Source organism: Chanodichthys erythropterus, chromosome 22 (assembly GCF_024489055.1).
Source record: "Chanodichthys erythropterus isolate Z2021 chromosome 22, ASM2448905v1, whole genome shotgun sequence".
NCBI classification, from domain to species: domain Eukaryota; kingdom Metazoa; phylum Chordata; class Actinopteri; order Cypriniformes; family Xenocyprididae; genus Chanodichthys; species Chanodichthys erythropterus.
Window position 1 is genome coordinate 22,519,617 of NC_090242.1, and position 24,928 is coordinate 22,544,544.

At 35.5% G+C, this 24,928-nt stretch overlaps 2 protein-coding genes across 4 annotated transcripts; one reads left to right on the forward strand and one right to left on the reverse strand.

Moving 5' to 3' along the window:
• Nucleotides 1-497: 497 nt before the first annotated feature.
• Nucleotides 498-11,970, reverse strand: gdpd4b (glycerophosphodiester phosphodiesterase domain containing 4b). The gene is made up of 16 exons (XM_067374993.1): nt 11,929-11,970; nt 9,071-9,273; nt 8,683-8,786; nt 8,376-8,469; nt 8,102-8,161; nt 7,914-8,012; nt 5,631-5,724; nt 5,348-5,493; nt 5,064-5,146; nt 4,811-4,961; nt 4,467-4,691; nt 4,184-4,341; nt 2,294-2,441; nt 2,125-2,207; nt 1,920-1,999; nt 498-1,231 (listed from the first exon to the last, which is right to left on the reverse strand). Exons 2-16 carry the CDS (start codon nt 9,251-9,253, stop codon nt 1,161-1,163), a joined length of 1,779 nt encoding a protein of 592 aa, XP_067231094.1. The 5' UTR covers nt 9,254-9,273; nt 11,929-11,970; the 3' UTR covers nt 498-1,160.
• A 4,041-nt stretch (nt 11,971-16,011) lies between these two features.
• nadk2 (NAD kinase 2, mitochondrial) lies at nt 16,012-24,920 on the forward strand. Of its 3 annotated transcripts, XM_067375329.1 has the most exons (13): nt 16,012-16,202; nt 16,714-16,954; nt 18,585-18,673; nt 18,760-18,848; nt 18,987-19,068; nt 19,148-19,231; nt 20,594-20,730; nt 22,209-22,296; nt 22,441-22,584; nt 22,657-22,712; nt 22,814-22,867; nt 23,022-23,145; nt 23,491-24,920. In XM_067375329.1, exons 2-13 carry the CDS (start codon nt 16,715-16,717, stop codon nt 23,624-23,626), a joined length of 1,323 nt encoding a protein of 440 aa, XP_067231430.1. In that variant the 5' UTR covers nt 16,012-16,202; nt 16,714; the 3' UTR covers nt 23,627-24,920. The 3 variants fall into 3 exon arrangements, with proteins under 3 accessions (XP_067231430.1, XP_067231429.1, XP_067231431.1); XM_067375328.1 differs by having other exon boundaries at nt 16,012-16,954; nt 23,491-24,919; XM_067375330.1 differs by having other exon boundaries at nt 16,012-16,954; nt 22,489-22,584; nt 23,491-24,918.
• The last annotated feature ends 8 nt before the right edge of the window (nt 24,921-24,928 follow it).

Below are 24,928 nucleotides of genomic sequence, written 5' to 3' on the forward strand. Positions count from 1 at the left end.
TTATTTAGCTTGAATTTATTTTTATTTCATTGTAAGTTTTGGTAATTTTAGTACTTCAGCTTAAACTTATTTTATTGCAGTTGGTTGCCAAGGAGCATTTCTATTATTTCTTTTAAATTATTATTATTTCAGCTTTATTTCAATTAGCAAAAACTATTTGAATAGTTTTAGCTATCAAAAAAAAAATGATATTGTATGTGCTCCAAAAGATAACCAGTCTGTTTGCATGTGCATAAATCAAGAAAAGTTTGATCAACCAAAAAACCAAAGTTGTCCGCACACTGAAGGACATGCAATTAGACCAAGGCAAGGGTCTATTTTCACCTTGTAAATGTTTAATTGAAGTAATTTTTGTGATGGACCCTTGCCTTGGTCTAACTGCATGTCTTTCAGTGTGAGGACAACAATAGTTTTAGCTAACAATAACAACACTGTTTATAGTTTGTGTAAGATTTTGTAGATTTAAAACAATGTACAACAATATACCCTTGCAAGAATTTAATCAGACACAAGAGCTCTTCAAATAATAAAAAAATAAGATTTGAACAGTTTTCACATTGGAGGAAAAACTGTGATTAATGAGAAAAAAAAGAGCATCATGACTTCAGACAGACACAGATTATATTGCAATAACCAAAGAATGTTTACACTGAATTATATGGCTTAAATATGATTCTGAATCAGACCTACATTAAATTTGAACAAGACAAAAAGGACAAAAATTTTGATTTATGGTCTCAGATTCTTACACAATCAGGGCCCTGTCTGGGGGTAATGATTCATCCAAAACCATGAAATTGATTTTAAATACCACTTAAGATGAAACATTAAACAAGGATGGATATGTTAATATTTCAATGAAGGAAACATCATTTTCATCGACATGACAAATATTTCTATTCATGCTTGAAATGGAAACTTTTATGGAAAACCTGAGGCTTGTGAAATGCAGTAACTCAAATGACAATCTAAAGTCAGAGATGTAAGATTAGTCACTAGAATTTAGCATTTGTTTTCTGTATCTCATCATATCACAAGAGGACAGCCCACATGTCTGTCATAAGACATTTTGTGACACTTAGAATTTATAAAATGTAAACTGAACCTTTTTTTTTTTAATACAGGGGTTAAATATGAACCAAGAGCTTTAATCAGGCACTTTAGACAGATGGTACCTGCTTCTCAGAGTCAGAGCTGCTCATGTTGGATAAAGACCAGACATCATTCACCTCTGTTCATGGGAACAAGAAACATGATCAGCATAATGGTCTTAAAGAGTCAGATTATTCCTCTTTTATTTGCCTTAAAGGGATAGTTCACCCAAAAATGAAAATTCTGTCATTGATTACTTGCCTTCATGTTATATTCCAAACCTGTAAGACTTTCGTTAATCTTCGGAACGCAAACAAAGACCGACACTTTGACACTTCAAAAAGTTCATAAAGAGATTGTAAAACTAATCCTTATGAATTGAGCAATTTAAATGTATGCTTTTATTCACATATAAACTTTGATAAGTGAACACATCAGTTGTGGTAAACAGAAGCTCAAGTATGACGTGTGAGAGCAGCACATTTGAGCTTCCAGAAGAGGTTTGGTTGAGCTTCTGTTTATGTTTGCTGATCAGTGTTTATGTGAATAAAAGCCTAAATTCAATCTGTTCATTGTATAAAGTGGTTGAGTCGCTTCAGGAAATTTAGACTAAACCGCTCAATTCATATTTTACAATCTCTATGAACTTTTTGAAGCGTCAAAGTGGTAGTTGCGTAGCTGTCTACGGAGGGACAGAAAGCTCTCAGATTTCATTAAAAAGATCTTCATTTGTGTTATGAAGATGAACGAAAGTCTTACGGGTTTGAAACGACATGAGGGTGAACTCTCCCTTTAAGAGGTGGTTTACAATATTAAATGCCTCTTACCTGTCCTGAACTGTCTGTAGGACCCATTTTCAAGTACTGAACTGCTGTCCACACTGAGAGACAACCCACGCTCCCTCCACCTGCAACACATCATGATTGACAGTCTACAGATTGCCTTTTGTATGGAACTCTGTAAGTTATTCCAGATTGTAGATACATGGTCACAGTCACAGTGAGGTGTTGTAAATTCTGTGCTTGCACTCACCAGTGAAACACAAAGACAATCACAACAAGAAGAAGGGAAGTGATGTCAGTAAGAGTCCACATAAGCCTGTACTCATCTGGCGTCTGAGAGAGAGAAGAAAACCACAGGAAAAAACTCCTGAATGACGAGACGAACAAATCCCTGACAACTGTAGATGTGTGTCATTTACCATGAGAAAGAGCGGTCTTTGCAGGTTCTTGAGGATGTGAACAGCATTAGTGGCGACAGAATGAGCCCCTGCACACCAGGCAAGAGAATACAGCCACGGCTCGCTGATCACGTACAGGTTGGTGCTGATGTTGGCAACAGCGTATTTTCTGTAATCGATAAATGTCACACACACTTTATTTGTAATGCATGTGTAACACATACAGTACCGGTCAAAAGTTGTTGTTTTTTAAATAAGTCTCTTATGCTCACCAAGTCTGCATTTATTTAATCAAAATACAGTAAATATGTAACAATTTAAAATAATTTTCTATTTGAATATTTAAAATTTTAATTTATTCTTGTGATGCCAAAGATGAATTTTCAGCATCATTACTTAACATTTTTGTGGAAACAATGATAACATTTGTGGTAACATTTAAAAGAGAGAGAGAGAAATGAACATTTTTATTAATTAAGGATGCAATAAATTGATCAAAGGTGACAGTAAAGACATTTCTAATGTTACAAAAGATTTCTTTTTAATAAATGCTTTAATACATTTAATAAATACATTTAAAAATGCAGTTCATTGAACTTTCTATTCATGAAAGAAAAAAATATCACCATTTCCACAAAAATGTTAAACAGCAAAAACTGTTTTCAACATTGATAAAACAAATAATAAGAAATGTTACCTAAGCACCAAATCAATTAGAGTGATTTCTGAAGGATCATGTGACACTGAAGACTGGAGTAATGATGCTGAAAATTCAGCTTTACCAATCACAGGAACAAATTACATTTATTTTTAAATATATTACATAGAACAGTACCTTTTGTAATATTTCGCAATACTTTTTTTTTCCTTTTTTTTTTTTGATTAAATAATTCAGCCTTGGTGAGCATAAGAAACTTCTTTCAAAAGCATTACAAATTTGTAATGTTTACAAACTTTTGACAGATACTACTGTATATATATTTGGGATATCTCATGTTTACCAAGTAACAGTAAAAACAGTAATATTGTGAAATATTATTAATATTAGAATTTAATTTAAAATAACTTTTTTCTATTTTAATATATTTTAAAATGACATATTCCTGATGCAAAGCTGAATTTTTTAGCATCATTACTCCAGTCTTCAGTGTCACATGATCCTTCAAAAATCATTCTTATATGTTGATTTGCTGCTTAAGAAATATTTATTTGATTCTTTGATGACTAGAAAGTTCAAAAGAATTGTATTTGAAATAGAAATCTTTTGTATCATAATAAATGTCTTTACTACGGAAGAGGATTAGGGCCAAGCAATAATATAAAAATAAAACCATCTCGAGATTAAAGTTGTTAAATTTCGAGAAAAAAAGTCTAGATAAAATGTTGAGAATAAACTCGTTAAATTACGAGAAAAAAATTGTTACATTACGAATTTGTTCTCGTAATTTAACAACTTTTTTATCGAAATTTAACGACATTTTTCTCATGATTTAACAAATCTGTTCTCGTAATTTAATGAGTTTATTCTCAACATTTTATTTCAACTTTTTTCTCAAAATTTAACAACTTTAATCACGAGATGGTTTTATTTTTTATTATTGCTTGGCCCTAATCCTCTTCCGTACTTTACTATCACTTGATCAAAGTTGACCAATTAATGCACCCTTGTTAAATATAACATATAAATATAAATAACATAGATTAGATAGATAGATAGATAGATTAGATGATTAGATAGATAGATAGATAGATAGATAGATAGATAGATAGATAGATAGATAGATAGATAGATAGATAGATAGATAGATAGATAGATAGATAGATAGATAGATAGATAGATAGATAGATAGATAGATAGATAGATAGATTTTATATATATAGTGTGCATCTGTTTCATCTCATCTCTTGAACCTGATTTCTTTCTCTGACATGGAGCTGTAATGGATGTTGAGTCTGGCTATGTGTCTAAGCTGAAGTTCCTCCACTGGCGCTTGTTCGCCTGTCGTCTGTTGCAAATCAGGGTCGATTTCTTGTACAAACTCCCTGAGCTCTGGAGGCAGCCACAATACCTAGGTAAAAACACAATAGACATATATAATCTAGAATATATAACAAAGTTTATAAAAACCACTTTATTTGAGAAAGGAATTGGCTCTTAAATTGTTTTTATTGATCAGAGTAAATAATGGCACACCTGACTGGAGTGAATGGATGACTCGTTGTGGATGACGTCTAGGGTGCGGGATATCCAGGCATCTCTATAAGGGTGACCCCTGGGTGGCCGGTACAGATCAAAGATCACTAGTTTCCCATATTGAGCCGCTAAATCCAGGAAGGCCCTCAGTGTGCACACCGACTGATTCTGAGCCTGCAAACGCTCATCTGGGCTCAGAGATGAAGCTGTTCCAAAGGGGTCTTGCTAAATGGGAAACAATAATACTCTGTTTAATGTTTAAAGGTGGTTTAAAGCAACTAAGTTATTATCTAGATAAAAACATATTCTTTTTTCAAGAGTATAGAAGCATCCCGCAGCCTTACAGAGAAGAACCAGGATCCAGCATTGAGACTCTGCAGCTCTCTCCACGTAAACATGGCAGCTGAGGTGTGTGTCCAGTTAGGAAACACATCTTTTACATTAGTTGTCCTGCGTAAGTTCTTGTCGTGCATGAGGAAAGGAACTCCATCATAACTGCAGCAAGAGACAAAACGATATTATAAAGGACTTTTTTGACATTTTGTTGCTAAATATACAAATCCATTATAAATAAAACAGACTTTCTTTGGAGTTGACCTGATAGTGACATCAGTCTCCAGACCATCAGCTCCAGCTGCCAATGCCTTCTCAAAAGACATGTAGGTGTTTTCAGGGGCAAGCTGAGAAAAGATACAACAGAGGCATTGCTTTTTTCTTCAGTCTGCACATAGTACATGGCATGTCATCCTGTACTCCATCCCACAGTGTTGATATAAGAATTGTTTTGGAAATACTGAACTAGGAAATCACATTAAAAAAAATGTAATAATCAAAGGTAAGTGCTTGAACCTGAAAAGCCTAAGAAGAATAATGAAATGTACCATTGGTGCTCCCCTGTGTCCAATTAAAGCAGGAGCTGATCCCAGACTGCTCCTCTCTTTAATGCAGGGTGAGTGCATGCCCAGAGGAACCAGGTAAAGAGTGAGTAGAACAGTTATATACAGCACCATCATGACCACCCGTCTCACTTGAACAGACAAAAACACATGTGAATTCACAGTAACAATATGTACTTTCTGTGATATAAGCTTTTTTTAAAGTATGTCTTTTCTTTTTACAATATATTTTGGAAATATATTATGCATAATATAAACTTATTCTTACCCCTTATATTGAGCCGGAAGACATGCATGGCTACTGGCCAAGATAGCAGAGTCATTAAAACTACACCACCTATGTGTAGATATGGGGCAGTTACCTGGCAAATGGGATTTGGGAACTTTAATTAAAAATGTCACAGTAATTTTACTCCAATATCAATATTATATATGTGTGTGTGTACAACACACACATATATCTCTCTCTTTAAATTTCAACCTTTAAAGAATTCCAAACAATCTATTTGAACTCCTTCCATGATATAATTAAGCAGCTAAAACCTACCACATGTCTGCAAGAATTCACAAGGTTCTTGCTTCAGGTCTTCGATGTTGTTGGGCCAAGTATTTTAGCTATAATAAACAAGTCTCTTCTTACAGTGACTGCCACAAAATACTTAAAGCATGCAATTGTTAAACCCTTGCTTAAAAAAAAAAAATCAAATCTTGACCCAACCATGCTATCAGATTATAGACCCATTTCAAATGTATCTTTTCTGTAAAAAACCTTAGAAAAGGCTGGTTTAGTACAACTGCAGAGTTTTTTTAGAGTCAAATAGTATTTCTGAAAAATGTCAATCTGGGTTTAGGAAGCATCATAGTACTGAGACTGCACTTTTACAAGTCTTGAATGATATTTTATTATCTGTAGATTTGAGGGCTCCGTGCTACATCCTCTATTAGATTTAAGTGCTGCGTTTGATACTATTGATCATACAATCCTTATTTCACGCCTTGAACAATGTGTGGGCATTAAAGATTGTGCTCTCGACTGATTTAAATCTTATCTTGATGACAGAACTTTTTTCTGTTTGTCTTGATGGTTTTTCTTCATCTAGCTCTACCCTGCATTTTGGAGTTCCTCAGGGCTCTGTTTTGGCCCCTGTTCTGTTCTTGTTATATATGCTTCCTCTGGGGTCCATTCTTAGCAAGCATGGGGTGTCATTTCATTTTGATGCTGATGACATGCAAATCTACCTGCCCTTGAGGAAAAATGACAAAAGGGGCTTAAGATAATAATAATAATAATACATTTTTACATTTATATAGCTCTTTTCTGGGTACTCAAAGTGCTTTACATATGGAAAGGGGAATCTCCTCAACCACCACCAATGTGCAGCATCCACCTGGATGATGCGACGGCAGCCATATTGTGCCAGAACGCCCACCACACAACAGCTTATTGGTGGAGAGGAGACAGAGTGATGAAGCCAATCAGTATATAAGGGGATGATTAGGAGGAGATGATGACGATTTGCCAATGGGCAAATTTAGCCAGGATGCAGGGGTTACACCCCTACTCTTTTTGAAGGGCATCTAATGACCACAGAGAGTCAGGACCTCGGTTTATAGTCTCATCTGAATGACAAGTTATGTGTTTGTCTGATATTAAGTCTTGGTTCTCTTTGAATTTTTTACTTAATAAGAGCAACAGAGGTCATTGTGTTTGGGCCTTCAGGCACCTCTGTGATTTGGGAGATCTGGACTCTTACGTAAAAACGTATGTGAAAATGTTTTGATTATGCACTCAAATTTAATAAACAGATTAATTCTGTAGTCAATTCCAGGTTTTTCCAATTAAGATTGCTATCAAAAGCCAAGAGTTTCTTATGTTTTCCAGAGTTTGAGAGAGTGATCTATGCATTTGTGTCATCATGGCTTGATTATTGTAATTCCCTTTATATTGGAATAAGTCAATCAAATATAAATTGTCTTCAGATGGTTCAAAATGCAGCTGCCAGACTTCTGATAAGTACCCACAAATTTGATCATATCTCCCCTGTATGATGCTCTTTGCACTGGCTGCTGGTCTGTTATAGAACTGAGATAAAATTTTACTGTTTTTTTTTTTGTTTTTTTTTTCTGAGTGGAATGGCACCTGAATACTCTGTGATCTTTTAAACCCAAATACATCTGTTAGATCTTCGAGGTCTTCTGAGCAAAGAGTGTTGGTAGTCCCGAGATCCAGATTGAAGTTGAGGGGTGACCTTGCCTCTATTTCTGGGCCGAATCTGTGGAATAGTCTTCCGGTTTCCCTCAGATTACTCTCTTCAGAATCTGAATTTAAATCCAAGTTATAAACTTATCTTTTTACCCAGGCTTATAACTGTCCCTAGAGTATAAGAATCCATCACTTAGTGTTTTTTTTTACTCTCCTCCTATTTGCATTGCGGTCTAAACTGTCTAAACAAAGGTTTTGTACAGCACAGTGTTCACTCACCTACTGTTGTTTTTATTGTGTTTTATAAATAAAGTTTGATTTGATTTGAACATTTGATAGTAAACCTGCCTGAAAAGATAAAAGTACAGTCATCCACTTCTTGCTCCACAAATCAGTGAGAACAGATGAGGCCACAATGGAGAGAATCAAAGTCACTGAAATCCCGATCTATCAAAAGAGATTTCATCAATCACAAGTGTAAACCATAAAGTCTCAGACTTTCATTAGTTTCATAGGTGAGATGTGGTTGAAGTTACCTTGTGACACCAATGTAAATATAACCTCTGGCCTTCTGAGAGAAGACAAACTGCTAGCAGCTGTGAATGTTAACATATTTCTTACCAGCAAATTATCATATGGACCTTTTAGATGCTATGGTGACTTAAAGCTTAAAAAGCAAAAGAAAACCACATTGACAATAATAGTAAAAGTATCAGTGACATCTATAATAATCTATAATAGTAATTTCATAACTGTGGGGTTTTGTAAAAAAACAGTAGTAATGAGAAGGAATATTCTTAAAGCACATACCAGCAGAACAGCAACATAAGTGAACAGAAAAACAGCAAGAATCAACAAAACAATAGACCATGGAAACCAGAAGCCCAGATTTCCAAAATTAAACCTGGAGACAAAGCGAGAGAAATATTACTTTAGTGTATCTCAGTTAAATTACCCACGTTGAGAGGTCTTTAAAAATTCAAACTATTTATTTGCTGTCTCTTCAACTATTAAAGGACTGTTCCAAGTTAAAAACAACTTAAAATGAACAGTAATGCGCTCACAATGGAAGTCAATAAGACATGTAATATATATATATTTTATGTATTACACAAACCAGTCAAAGTCATTGTAGTCATTCCGTGCTTCACTCCAAAAGTACAGGAACACCAGACTGAGACAAAAGGTCAGAATGATCAGAGCAAAACTGCCAGTCTCCCGCTGTAAAACAGTTAAGCCTTTTTAAGCCATTACATAACGCATACATATTAGACCATTTAGACCTGACCTAAATATTATTATAATAATCACGAAAGGACACAAACAGACACATAACTTCAGCGTAGGCCATTTTTGTGAGGGAAAATAGACCCAAGTACTCTTTTTGCATCAGTGTTACTCTTTCTCTAAATGTGCATATTTGCTTTGATCAGTTTAACTTGTACTAAAAAACTTAACAGCTTAAATGATCTGAGTATGTGCATTATGAGTTATAATGAGAGCACCTTAGAGCAGCAGCAGTGTCCAGGCTGAACATGTGTGCGCTGGTAACGTCTCCACTGGCAGCCGTAGAGTCCAGCAAGACAGAAGACAAAGGGCTGGTGCTCATAACGCTGTAGCAACCTCTTACGTGCCACTTTCAGCTTACCCAACTTCAGTTGGGTTACCTCGGTCTGTGTCGTGCCCATAAGCAAGACAAATGAGGGTTCTGTCAATGTATAAATAATATAGTTATTTTCACCCCTACATAATTTCACAAACACTTAAGAAGTTGCGATGATATTATTATTAGCCAATGGGGTGTATGTAATGCAACTGTATAATATTGTCTGTGCTTCTGCTATATTTTATGTCAGACTTGCTAGTGTAGTTTCCAGCTGCACAGCTGTAAAAACTTAATTAGTCAACATGCAAGGCTGACTATAAAACCTAATGATGTTTTTTTTTTCCAAATTTAAGAGGGAAAATTACTGCTCAGAAGAAACTTCCAAAATCACATAATCTTCACAAATTACTTCACGTCACGAACACTTAAAAACTATGTTCTATCTATATAGTATGACTGTGTGTAAGAATGTAATCCAGACGTATTACATTTGCCAAGCTGTCCTTTTTTATCATGTGACCCATCAGAGACAGTTGTATTTTTTTACAGTCTATGGTTGTGTCGCTTCACTGCCAATCACAAATCCTCTCCCGTGACCTCATGGGATAGTAAAGTGTCCAGAAATACTTAAAGAAATACAGCTACGGCCAGATTGTCCTACTGGGCATGCACACATCAATATTGTGTTGTCTGTATTTGTGTTGTACTGTATTTGCATTATTGTAAGGGTAGGTTTAGGATTGGGGTAATATATATATATATATATATATATATATATATATATATATATATATATATATATATATATATATATATATATATATATATATATGACACAAACCAGTCATTACATAGACTATATAAATAGTCTATATAAATATAGACATTAATAAAACAATCTGATAAGTAGCCAATTTAATATATTGTTATTTTATAGCGATATTTTGCCATCCTATACGCTTCAGAACCTCGACGAATGTAGTAGGCATTTCGCCTACTCTTTTATGAGTACTGTAGATTCTGACATACTTTTGCCACAGAGTGGAGAGTGGGGTAAGATGAGCCAGTGGGTAAGTTGACCCACCCCCTGTATCTTGGCAACAGTACACTTTTACTGTCATGTGACCATATATTTTGGAACTACCCATCATTTCTGCCAGACTGTGAAAAGGACAAGCACATGGGAGAAGTGGAAGTCGCTTATTTACTATAAAAACTGTTTTTGACTTGTCAAAGTAAAATTTTAACATAACAGATGTAATTGCTGTTGTATCAAAGCAAATTTGTCCAGGTTTAAAAATATTTATGATGCATATTGGTGATTTAGCAATGTATAAAACCATGCAAGTCATTTAGTTAAATATTGGTAAGCTAGCTAGCTTTTCCTAAAATGGAAGCTATGGGGCAAAGTGAGCCAAATGCTGTTGGGTAAATTGAGCCAGCGTTTTAACTTACCCCACCATAACGCACTGAATTTAAGTTAAATCTGAAGGATAAACTGGTGCCATTTCAATGTAATATTACACAACTGGTTTAGTTTATCTTTATTTTCGAGTTTATTTGATAGGACCAGTGTACAAGTACACCAAATCCTTCTCTGATACGAACCAAAGGATGTTTAATCATATATATCTTTCCACCTGTAGTCCCTAATGGCCTAACATGGTCGACATTGCAGAAAAACTACCATGTTAAGAACCTTTTGACTAAAATGTTTATTAGTTTCAGTGACATTTATTCATTCTTATTTAATTTTTATTTAATTTTACTCAACAAGTTCTCTGTTTAGTCTGTTTATGGGAAGGTTACAACTTTGGTGTTCAACATATTGTTTCAGAAATGCAAACAATTAAAGATATTGAAATTTCAACTTCATCTGGTTGGTTTTATGTTGTTTAAGTTAGCTTTAAAAAAAGAAATATGAATATTTGTAAAAGGAAATTTGATTATTAAATTAGTATTTAAAATAGGTAGATAATCTTTAAAATTTCACATGGGTTTGATTCAGATTCAATTAGATGGTCAGTTTACACCCACCTACTGACTCGGCTCAACTTACCCCTAACCTAAATTGAGCCAAAGGAACACTTTTTTTTATAAGAAGCCATATTTTAAGAACCCTTTGTCATAGATGTATTCTGATCACTTAAAATGATAAACATCCTAAAATAACTTAAAATATTTTAATTGTACCTCATTTTCCCTAATCCTGAGGACCACATAGGTAAAAAAATGGCTCATCTTACCCTACTCTCCCCTACTGTTTTTCGCCTATTATGTAGGGAAGTATGCGATTTCGGATGCAGCCTCCGTCTACCATTCTAAACGCTAATATTTAGCCCCGCCCAAACGTATGCAATTCGTTAAATTTGGATGAGTTGCCTCATTTTCTTTTCCGGCAGCTTTTCTACTTTTCTTTTGATATTTGTGGGGCCAAGTGTGGTATAAAAAAGTACAGCATTTAAAATACTCATTCAGCATTTTCAGCACGTCTCATAGTAACCTATAGAGCGTACTGACTTAATCACAACATGATTTTCAGCCATTCAACACAAAAAAGGGATTCCAAAGAGAAGCACAAATCTCCCACAACCCACTTTTAAATACTTTGAATCCACGGAAATAAAAACACGATGACAGTAGCCCAAAAAAAAATGTGTTTACACTTTACAGAATCGCTGACATCTTTACAGTATGGTATTCGTATTGAAATTGTGTTATGTAGGAGAATAGGTAATAAGCAGCCCAATATCTCACCGAATATCTGAAGAAGCAGAACCAAGAAACTGCGCCGGTCTCTGTCCGCTTGTCCGCTTTACTCCAGTGAAAGGAAATACCTCCCGTAGCTTCTTGACTGGCCAGCCGAAGCATGTACTGTGTAGCGCTGAATGGGTAATGAGAGCGTGAAAAATATCCAGCTCTAGATTAGATTCCCTGCATGATGAGTTTGTGTAACAGCGCTACTGAACACTGTTAAATGCAACTCAATTTGCATAACAAGAGGGGCGTTTTGCACTTGCAGGGCGCACATTGTGTGGTTGTTTACTAATCATTGCGAAAACTTAAATTACTATCTTATGTATAATTTTGTATAAATTGATAACTCGATATATGAATAATAAATTAAGCGAAAATTTTAATAAATATATTGGCCTTTCACAAGTAAGTCGGATGCAGCATAAGTAATTCATTAGAAGCGCAACGAAGCCTTAAACAAACTTAGAAGCTCTATTGAATAACAAACAGCAATGATACGCATCTTAAAAGTCACTGTCAAATGCTATATGAAGCTGAAGGGGTGTTGGGGAGTATTCTGAGTTCAGTGTAGTTCACTGTCTTTGGCAAGAACCCATCCTGTTAGGCAGTCATCCAAGGTACCACTTATATCAAGAAGTTTTTCCACAATCAAGTAGTGCCTCACTGACACTACAGAGCCACGTGACGTCCTCTGTGAACTTAATGGGTGGAGCTTAACCTAATTTAGGTTTAGGGATAGGGTTATTAATAGAGTACCTCAGGGATGATGTGTTTTTGTAGGCAAAACCCGGAAGCGAGTAAGCTTTTTAGGACTTCCGGTTCCATCGCCCTAAAGTCTATGGGTTTTTTTAATGGGTTTTTGCTAAATCACCTGAAATAAGGTCAACAAAGCCTCTAAATTTTTTCATGTTTTAAAAAACATGACATAAAACACACCAATTATAATTACCCGCTTGTGATTTTTTAAAAATCCTTTATTGTGTCTTAAAAACGGCGGTTGCTAACAAGTTGCTAAAAGGGACCTTTGGCAGGGACTTTAGACGTCATCATGACAAACAGGACATTTGGACAGCATTTCCCATAAAAAAAGTGGATAAGTATTCATAACAGCACAGATCATAATCAGTGAGCATGTTTTTAAATAAAGTTGTCTTCTAAATAAAGTTTGAGGACGCTTGGTGGTGGTGACGTTGATCCGCGACCATGGTGTGCTGTAGTCCGTTTATAGCCTACTGTTAGCTTTTTACATCTGACGACTTTATTTAGGCTTCAAAATGTATAAATGTTGTGTTAACTTGTAAAGATTATCTTGATAGACAAAACGTGTAAGTGTCATAACCCTTTGTTAAACACAGAGCTTATTTTTTGCGATTTTCCAAAAGTCTATGGGAAAAATGCATAGGCTTTCGATCGAGGGAACCCTTGCACCGCTAACGTCCGGGTTAGCCTACAAAAACACGCCATCCCATATGGGTAGGGTTATTGTGTGACTGGAACTGGACACGTCAATCTCCACCAATTGGCTCCGCAGTTTGACACTTCTAGCTCAAGTTTTTCTTCCAAGCTTTTTTTTTTTCAGTTGAGCATCTGATTGGCTAAAGCTTTTCTGACCCGACATTAAAGTACTTTAATAACTATAAGCAAGGCGGCGCGGGGCTAGTTGTCACACTTTTTATCCCAGTGAATACTTCTAGTTTTGTTTAGTATTTAAAGTAGTTTTATTTTTAAAAGACAATTTCTGTTCAGGTCTTAGTGACAAAAAGAATAATTTCAACATTATTGCCCAGGAAAAAGATTCATTTGAACGCACTAACTGAACTGAACGCACAACAGTGGGACACCCCAACCTCAGGGGCATTTCCTCCGAGGAGGCAAGGGAGGCAGTGCCTCCTCAAAAAAAAATAGGATGAGAAAATAATCCATATTACATATAAAACAACAAATATTACAAATTATGACATTAAAAAGAGCGCAAGTCACGCATGTTTCTTAAGGAACACTGCCCAACAGCGACACCCGCAGGTAAAGTTACATCAGGAGTCATGCCTCCCTTTGCTCTCATAGAAAACCATTAGACCCCCAGTGTGCAGTGGGTTTTGTGGGGGGTAATTGAGAATGAATGGGGGAAAGTCACGTGAGAGGAGGCAATGTCTCCATCGCACTATGATTGGATGTAATTGGTTATGATGGGATATGATTGGTTTGTGTTATAAATCCCGTCTCTTGTTGACATGCACATTCTGTGTGTCAGTTTGAATGAACAAATGATGCCGTCAATGGGAAGGCTAATTGAAAAGTAAGTAAACAGATCACACAGTTAGATATCACCGCAGTCACATCAAACTTGAAATGGATTGAAAACATGATGACTGTGGGTTTTTTTTTTTTTTAGTGCAATCAGCTTGGTGAAATTAAAAATACAATTAGTGTCTGTAACAGATGACTGATGAACCAAAATAGCCTAAGATGACAATTAAAAAGAAAAACAACAATACACAAATAAAATATATTGTTTAAATTATTATTGCCTTTAGTTATTATTTTGGAATGAATGTAGAAATGCTTAAAACACTAACTTGATGAGATTGAGATTGTTTTGCCTCCTAATTTCAGAACACCACTGCACACCACTGCCAACCTCCCTGTAGTTGTTGGCAATTACATGTTTTTACTGAGTTTGAACAATAAAGTGCTGGAGTAATGTCGTATTTTTGTTGGCCAGTCTGGAAGTTATCACACTATTTCCCTCGGCATAAACACAATTTTGGGACAATGGAACCAGAAATGCTAAAATGCTAACTCATTTCTCATTTCGGCCTCCAAAAATATGTCATCCCTGCAGCACTTTGTAAACATAGCCTACAATGATATAGTACATAAAAATAACAACTGGGGGATAATTACAACTTTGAGTTCAGCATAAATTATAACATTGTATAACAATGTACAACAACAGAGTACTCTTTTCAATATATGAGATGTGTTCCTCTCCATGTTACATGTCAGCTTCTTCACTATTTAGGTCATGAAACATTCTGAATCTACAAATGGGGGGGTTAAAGGGTTAGTTCACCCAAAAATGAAGATTCTGTCATTTATTACTCACCCTCATGCCGTTCCACACCGATAAGACCTTCGTTAATCTTCAGAACATAAATTAAGATATTTTAGTTGAAATCCGATGGCTCTGTGAGGCATGCATAGCCAGCAATGACATTTCCGCTCTCAAGATCCATTAATGTACTAAAAACATATTTAAATCAGTTCATGTGAGTACAGTGGTTCAATATTAATATTATAAAGCGACGAGAATATTTTTGGTCCGCCAAAAAAAACAAAATAGCGACTTATTTAGTGATGGCCGATTTCAAAACACTGCTTCATGAAGCTTCAGAGCATAATAAATCAGTGTATCGAATCATGATTCGGATCGCGTGTCAAACTGCCAACGGCTGAAATCACGTGACTTTGGCACTCCGAAGAGCAGATTCGACACAGAAGAATCATAACGCTCCGAAGCTTCCTGAAGCAGTGTTTTGAAATCGGCCATCACTTTATAAGTCATTATTTTGTTTTTTTTTGGCGGACTAAAAACATTCTCGCCGCTTTATAATATTAATATTGAACCACTGTACTCACATGAACCGATTTAAATATGTTTTTAGTACCTTTATGGATCTTGAGAGAGGAAATGTCATTGCTGGCTATGCATGAGTTTCAACTAAAATTAATTTGTGTTCCGAAGATTAACGAAGGTCTTACGGGTGTGGAACGGCATGAGGGTAAGTAATAAATGACAGAAATTTTATTTTTGAGTGAACTAACCCTTTAATGGCTGTTACCAAATGAAATTTCCCAAGCAAAATGAACAATGTTATAATGTCATCAACTACGGAAAAGCTAGTGTTACAATGTTTTAAAAACAATATAATTTGTGCGTCTATTGTAGTTATTTTATGAAATGGACGATCTAGTTCTAAATTCATTACGTTAGCTAGTATCGCTGGGCGCCAGTGAAGAATGGGCAAACTAGCCCAAAAAACGTCTATCCAAAGCCACGCCCACCGAGTCAGCGCTACGTGCTTTAAAGATGGCGGCATGTGTGAGTGTGGGATCTGATGTTTTTATTAGCCTCAAGTTTGTGATTTGAAGTACTCTATTTAGGCGAACAGTAAACGTCAAGTTTCTGTACATCGCTTAGACTCGCGCTCTCCGTCGTTCAAATATCTGAGGGCAGATAGATGGGGATGTGATCGGTCACTGCGCTTGGAGAGGTAGAGTTTGGACAGTTTGACATGCTAAAACTGACAGCTGTAATCAGCTAGCTCTTCACGTACACTTAGAAAGGGCATCGTGCACGAAACCTTCAGCAAATGTGACCTTCTTTGCGGCCAACACTACGCAGCCAGCAGGCGATAACATCACATTAGTAGCCTGTTCTAGTCATATGTTTAGAAAGTAATATTAGGTGACCTGTCAGTCACTGAATGCTGCTGGTTACAGTAACTTATACACCTTATGACCCCATAGATACATCAGTTTTGTGTGTTTAGTAAAGTTTATGTTGATTTTATTTATTTTGCCAAGCACTTCCAGCATTTTCAAGCCCATAAAGCCTCTTGAATGAATTGCTCGGGGAAAGTAGTTTTGATTGGTGGTCTGTCTATCTGAGCAGGGCAGCATTCAAGCCCTGAATGACAGCAAGAGCTGCAAAACTCTTCATTATATATATTTTTTGCTTGTTTGTTTTCTGATAATTTCTCCAATACTATTTTGCGGTAGTAGAATGCTATCCCGAGCTTTAAGGAAATCCCTTTCCTATGGAAATCCAATAGTGGCGGGTTTCACTGGGAGCTATTGTAGTCGTCTGTGTTTTCATCAGACCGCCGCGTGTAAAGTTGCTTCGCAAGCTGAATGTGGCTTCAGACCTGCGAAAGTGGCGGTTGTGACTAAGACCACACGATATGAATTCGAGCAGCAGAGATATCGCTATGCGGGTCTGTCGGAGGAGGATCTTAAACAGCTGGTAAGCAGACACTTGTGAAGATGTAATACACCTGTTTATCTGTGTATTGATAACATACGCCGCTTTATCTTGTTGCAGTGCTTTTAAGGCACGTGCTGTATTAAAATAGACATGAAAGTCTCTTAAAGTAATGATAACCACCACAGACTTTTGGCTTTACTTATACATTTCTTCGGTTTTTACTTGTACATTTTAACCCGCTACACTAAAACCCAGAAAAAACTTCCGGGTTGGCCTACAAATTGACGTCATAATTAAACAGTTCCGCATTGAGATATTTTCATATCAGCCTTTTTTTCCATTTTTTTTTTATGTAATGTCAGCCTTAGGTATACCAATATATACACATATATCATACATGTACATATACATCATTTTTTGGTTAATTTGGGAACTTTTTATTGATGATAATTTGTTTTGACCTCCCCCCACTCCAAAATATTTTTTCGTTGCCAACGTTGTGCAACAGTGGTACAGAATTATAGAAAAAATTATCATCAAAATCACTTTTTTTTTAAAGAAATCTTTAAATAAAAAGGGAAAAACACTTGAAAGACATTAAGTGCGTCCCAATTCGCGTACTTGTGCACTATTCTATGACGTTTTTAAGTATAAATAGTGTGAGTAGTGCGTTCACGCATAAAATTCCAAAAAGAAAAAGTGCACTTTAAATACCCGGATGATGCACTAAATTAACGGAAAAAACGAAGTGTGGAATGTTGGACACTTCGTGCACTCAACTGTTGCAGCTTTAATTACGTAGTGGAGGGGAAGGGACGATCGGACTCTGTTGTTAAATGACAAAATAACCTTATACAATTCACGCACCTCATGGATGAGTGCATAGTGCACAAGTACATAGTGTATAAGTGCATAGTGTATAGTGCGTCATTTGGGACGCAACTATTGATATATTGAATGTGATACATGCATATGTCTGTATCATGTAGTGTGCTATGCAATATAATGTAGTTCATGTAATAAGATTTTCAATTGCAGTTCTCTGATTGGTGGAGATTTTATTTTTTTTTTCTCAGAATAATGGGTATCATAATGTATTTTTATCAGCAGAAATTCCACTGCTACAATGCTTATAAATTGCATATGAGTATAAATTCCTATAATTGAGTGTCGTCTCTCACTCTCTCTCCACCAAACTCCCTTTCTCCACCCCTCCTTTATCTATATTTAGGTTTACTGAAGATATTCATAATCAGATATTGGATATGCATATTAATATCTTCATTAAAATATTTATATTTGTATATATTGATGTATTTAAGGGTTAACTTTCATTTTTCCTAAAAACTTTTTACTTTACCACTTTTTTTCCACCTTACTGACAGACTTTAAACTGACAGTGTTTCATAGGAGCACTTATATTTCTTGACAAAATAAGTCATGTTAATATTTCACCTTCCTTTCCTGCTGGTGCTATTGTCAGCTCAATTCAGCAGCAAGCAAAATGGGCTTAAAGTATTTAACAGTCCACCAACAATGCCTGCAGCAAAATTGTATTAAAAAGTCCAGAGTCCAACTAACTCCACACAATGTGAAAAGACCACTAGTGATGATATTTTTTAAGATGCAATGCATTGTTTATGATATTTAATCTATCTTGTCATCACAGCTTGCCCTAAAAGGATCCAGTTACAGTGGGCTTCTGGAAAGACACAATATACACACCCTTAATGTTGGACAGATCGTGGACAGTCTACAGTAAGATGACATTAAAAAATGGAAATTCTGACAGTATTTGAAATATTTTTCAAACAATTTTCAAAACGGTCCTTTCATCTTTGTAGGAAACAGGGGATTGAGGTGCGTGTTGTAAAAAGAGGAGAGTATAATGAGGACACAGTACGATGGGCTGATGCCATTATCTCTGCTGGAGGTAAAGCTCAGGTTTTTGGTTTTTATACTTGATTGTTCATCTGTGCACCGGTTAACATAGGAGAGATGGTTTCTCAGGACTTTATGAAAGTATGTGTATATATAGTATAAGATTCTAACAGACTTTTTTATTTCATAGGTGATGGGACCATGCTACTAGTTGCCAGTAAAGTGTATGATAAGAACAAACCTGTATTGGGGGTCAATACAGACCCAGAAAGGTAATAAAACTAGTCTATAGTGATTTTAAGTTTATTTGTTTCATAAGTATATAATGTACCTGTGTTTTTGTATATAAAGGTCAGAGGGTCACCTGTGTTTACCTGTGCGCTATACACATGCCTTTTCTGAGGCCTTACAGAAACTCAGGAAGGGTGAGTTCAGGTAGGCACTTCTTCTTTACTCTTGCTTATGGTCGGCAGTAATCCAGTTTGCTAAGTAATCCAATTTGCAATCAGTTGTTTTCTTCTATACCTCTTGCTAAAGTACTCTGCAAAAGTACTATGCTTTGTTCTCTAGTAAGGAAATGGAAGGAAATTTTATAATTTATATATCATGTTTCATACACAATGTAAAGAATAATCAAAACAGATAGTTAAGCAGTAAAATTAACAATAAAAAAAATAAAAAATAAGATTCTAATAAAAATATATTCTAATATATTCTAATAAAAATATATTATATAAAAATAGTTCACTTTAAAATGAAAATTACCCCAAACATACCCCAACGTTGCATTAGTTCTGCTTTCTTCATAAGTTTAATATGGAAGGTGGTCTGGCGTGTGGAGTATGTTTATGATTGATGGATGTACTTTCTTGAGCTTCATACTTGTTGGTTCTGTTCACTGCCATTATAAAGCTTGGATGTGTCAGGATATTATTATAACTCAGATTGTGTTCATCAGAAAGAAGAAAGTCATATACACCTACGATATTTTGAGGGTGAGTAAAGCTTGGGGTAATATTCATTTTAAAGTGGACTAATCCTTTAAAAAATTTGGAGAAAAGAGAAAAAGAAATAAAATGCAGTGCATCAGAAGGACGCAGCACAGTGCTCATTCAGTAAATGCACAGCAAAACAGGTGTGTTTTTAGTCAGGATTTAAATGTGGCTACTTTGGGAGCACATCTGATGTCTTCTGGAAGCTGGTTCCAACTGCCGGTGGCATAAAGCGGACTGACCTTGTTTATAGTGAACCCTTGGTGCATCCTAATAATCTTAGTGGTCTGTTAGGTTTATATTTGATTTAAGAAGTTGAACAATTCCTATTAAAATATCAGTTTGAAATATACTTGCCTAACTGGATGGCTAAGTAGCTAATGACTGTTTCTGGTCTGCCTCTGGGGGGAGGTGCTTGGCAGCTCAGAAAGCCAAATCCTCCATTAAGTCGTATTTAAACCTAATGATGTTTTTGTGTGTGTGTGTGCGCGTCAGTAGAAAAATCTGTCCATTAAAAATTAAAATTGAATATAACTGAACTGAATTAAAAAATATTCAGTTTGATGATTAGTACCTGATGTATGAATAAAAATACACCCCAACCAACTATATTAAATGATTAATGTTTATTCTCTAATCATAAATGACTGTGATTGGTCCAGCCTTACCAGCGCAGAAGATTGAACCTAACCAATAAGAGACCCATTTTTTAGGTCGCCTGTTTCGTTCTAATCATCATTCTCCCTGCTTTACATTGTCAATATTTCCCCCTTCCTTTTTTGAAAAAAGTAACTATCTTCACTAGGTGGCAGTGGCGTCAGCGTATCCGTATGTACTTGGAGGGCACCGGGATAAACCCGACTCCAGTGGACCTGCATGAGCTGCAGCTGAGCCTCGAACAGCACAGCAAAGCACACCGTATCACTACAGAGACACATCGCTGTAAGAGTCCCATAGTACACATTGCTATCTCAACCTTACATTTCTCTCTGCTGCTCTACTGAATCTCACAAATACTGTCTAAAATGTTCAGGTCATATTTCAGAGCCAAATCAATAAAAAAAAAGGATGATTTTCATTACTGTATTACAGTAATATGAATGAGTGTGTGAGTGTGTGTGTGTGTGTGTGTGTATATATATATATAATACTTTTTTGCTATAGAATGAGATGTTTTGGGGAAAATGTCAAAAATAAAAAAAAAAATACAATTACAAATTTAAATTAATAGATTGAAAAATTGGCTTAATTATTGCAAAAGATTAATAAATTATATAATTTTTTCACTATATATATATATATATAGTGAAAAATATATATATATATATATATATATATATATAGTGAAAAATATATATTTTATATATATATATATATATTACACTTTATTTTACAGTCCTGCTCCCCATGTACATACTATGTAATTATTATAGTAATTACTTCAATAACTAGGTACTAACCTGGTTTAAAGGGTTAGTTCACCCAAAAATGAAAATTCTGTGATTTATTACTCACCCTCATGTCGTTCTACACCTGTAAGGCCTTCGTTCATCTTTGGAACACAAATTAAGATATTTTTGATGAAATCCGATGTCTGAGTTAGGCCTCTATTGCCAGTAAGTTAATTTATACTTTAAGTGCCCAGAAAGCTGCTAAATACATATTTAAAACAGTTCATGTGATTACAGTGGTTCAACCTTAATGTTATAAAGCGACAAGAATACTTTTTGTGCGCCAAAAAAACCCAAACTTAACAATATCTACTAGGGCTGGGCGATATATCGCATGTGATTGTCACACGCATTTCGTCAGTAAAGCCGGTTCCCTGATTACCGCTAAATCACCATCACCTGCTTTCAAATGGAGCGCCATTTAATAGACAGAGCCGTAGATCACTGACGAGCTACGCAATATCGCGTTCATTATCGAAGGCGATTCATCTGCAATATGAAAGCGATATTGCGTAGCTCGTCAGTGATCTACGGTTCTGTCTATTAAATGGCGCTCCATTTGAAAGCAGGTGATGGTGATTTAGCGGTAATCAGGGAACTGGCTTTACTGACGAAATGCACGTGACAATCGCATGCGATATATCGCCCAGCCCTAATATCTACTGATGGGCGATTCTTTTGTTTCGAATCAGTGGTTCGGAGAACCAAAGTCACGTGATTTCAGCAGTTTGGAACAATATGAGGGTGAGTAATAAATGACGTTATTTTCATTTTTAGGTGAACTAACCCTTTAAATGAATAGACTGAAAAATAGGCTTAGTAAAATATAACTGACATTTCTTTGTGATGTTCACCCAAACATGGTTATTTATAGTTTTATCATTGAATTTAAATGACATTGAATTAAACCATATCATATTTCTAACTATTGTTAGAGGAGATTAACAACGATATCATACTTTTGCAAAGGTACGACGCACGATAGTTCTGAAAGGCCTCACCTACTCCCTGTCCGAGGACTCAACGAGATCTTCATCGGGGAGTCCCTGTCCTCCAGGTATATATCCCTGCCCACCTGTCTGTGATGTTGTGGAACCAGTCGCCAACCATATCTTACGGACATTGCATCTCAACCACTTTTCCTCCTTCACTTCATGCATCCCCCCATCTCCCCTTACTTGTGGATTTCTGTTTGCCACAGGGTGAAGTATAAATCCTTCAAACCCCATCTTACCCTCTCGCTTCATAGGGCTTCATACTATGAAATCTCCATTGATGACGGGCCGTGGGAGAAGCAGAAGAGCTCAGGGCTTAGCATTTGCACTGGAACTGGATCTAAAGCCTGGTGAGTTAAAGGGTCTGAAGTGATCTTATATGAAGTCTGAGTTACCAAATAATTTTTTCTTTCTACGTCCAGGTCCTACAATATTAATAAACTTGTGGAGCAGGCAGTGGAGGATGTCCTTAGAATAGGTTAGAAACACAAACACAAATAAATCACATTTGTGCTATGACAGCACCGTTTACTATCATCAGTCAGTACAAGCATGATCTTGATGTTTTCTGTATCTTAGGTAAATCAAAAACTGGTTTGGATATTCCTCTAAATCGGGAGTTCATTGAGAGCGGTGAGTTCACAATAGAATATCAATATAATTATTAAAAATGTTTTTTGTATTTTAAAATGACTTTTCATAGTTTTAAGTAATTCTAAGTAATTTAATTTCTAAAATTAATATGCTGCCATATTAGTTTGAATAATTGGTCTCTTTTTGTGTTCAGTGACTGAAACATACAATGAGTCTCTAATCTTTGGCCCAGAGGAGGACAAACTTTTCTTCAGCATAAGGGAGCCTATAGTCAACAGAGTATTTTACAATAGCCGACAAAGAGGTTTTGCCAAAAAGTAAGTTTCCGTTTCCATCATCTCACTACTTGGGTTCAATTTTGCAAATTGATCACATTGTTTTATTAATATTAATCTTGGTTGAGGTTAACTTCTACAAATTTTAACATTTGTAGCATTTTTAATATTTGTTCTTAAAACATTAATTACTAATTAACAATAGTATATTCATAATGGTTACAGAATTTAGGTTAATGTAAAATTGCTGTTTATTGTTAGTTCATAATACCTAATGTTAACAAATCAAACCTTATTTTAAAGTATTATGAATAATTCTCCATATATTTTTGACTTAAAAAGGTTGTTTAAAATGCTGTGACTGCTAACGCTCTTTGTTTTCTATAGGGTTTGTGTCCGCTCAAGGTGCTGGGATGCCTGCATGGTGGTGGATAGTGGGACGTCCTTTGAGTTTAATGATGGTGCCATTGCTACCATCAGCTTAAATGAGGAGGACCTGTTGCGAACTGTCATTCTTGATTAAATCCTTTGATACATCAAACTATTGCTCCATGAGCTTGTATATTTAAGGACTGAATAACTGTCTGTAAAGATGGACAGTAGGTTCTTTAAGCACTGAGATTTGAGGAATTATGGGGTTTGCAGAAGAAATGTAGTTGAATCTGGATTTCACACTTCTGTAGTCAATGCTTGTTTAAACAACCCTCTTGGTTGCAGCTCTCAGAAATGAGCATTAATATTTTTCCTAGACATCCCAGCTTTACATTGTCACATGATCACTATTTATGTATTTAAACAATGAGCCAGAAATGCCCATGTTACAGAAAAGTGATTGGAATTTGACTTTTTACTTATTTATAATACTTTTGAACACAGTTGTGCCAAACATGCACAAGTATTTTGTTAATGTATTAGTCAATACTTTCTGAAACTGCAACCCAAAAAAAAAAAGTAGTTTCACAATAGGGTTTTTGGATGCAGAGCTCAACTGACTCCATCAGGTCAACCATTGTGCAAAAGCTTGTTCAAAACAAGGCAGAATTTTGGAATACCCACTTTTTTTTTTCTTCAAACGTCTGCATTTTACTGCATTTACATTTGTTGGAAAGTATCATATTGTGTGATTTGTGCAGTGGTATATAAACATGATGAGACCATGATGCAAAGAATATAACAGAACTCTGACTTTAAATAAAAAGCAATACATTTATTTACAATTCAAATGTAAACAATTCATAAAAACACGTGTCAATCAAGTTGTACAAAATTCAAGTTTTCCAATATTAAAACTGCTCAGAAAAATGGAAGATTCACAATATTTTCTCTGCTGCTAAAGCACCTGGTTTAATACTTTTGTATAGCAAAACAGGAACAGTATAAAACCATAAAACCATTCTCTTATTACTAAACTAGACTTTTGATAATCCTATAGTAAAACTGGAAATGTACTTGATTTTGGCAGGAAAACAAGTCTTGCATTTGAGAACCTACCATATTCTAGATTTCAACCTGAAGCAACAAATCTAGTGAAACACCATTTTCAAAATTAACAGCTATATTGGTACCAAACAGGTACAATATACCACTAACAAACTTGTCCACTCATTTTGTGATAAATGATATGATATTTGCTACATAAGAACAATACTCAATTCAAGATTGTCAGGACCTCTAACACAACTGTCATCAAAACTGAAACTGTTAAAATATATAATAAAAAAGGACTTACCAGTGATGCTTAAGACATTTTTAAAATCACAATTAATTGGGCACAAAAAGAGAAATACTATTATAAAAGATATTTTACAATTTGGTTAACCCTGTA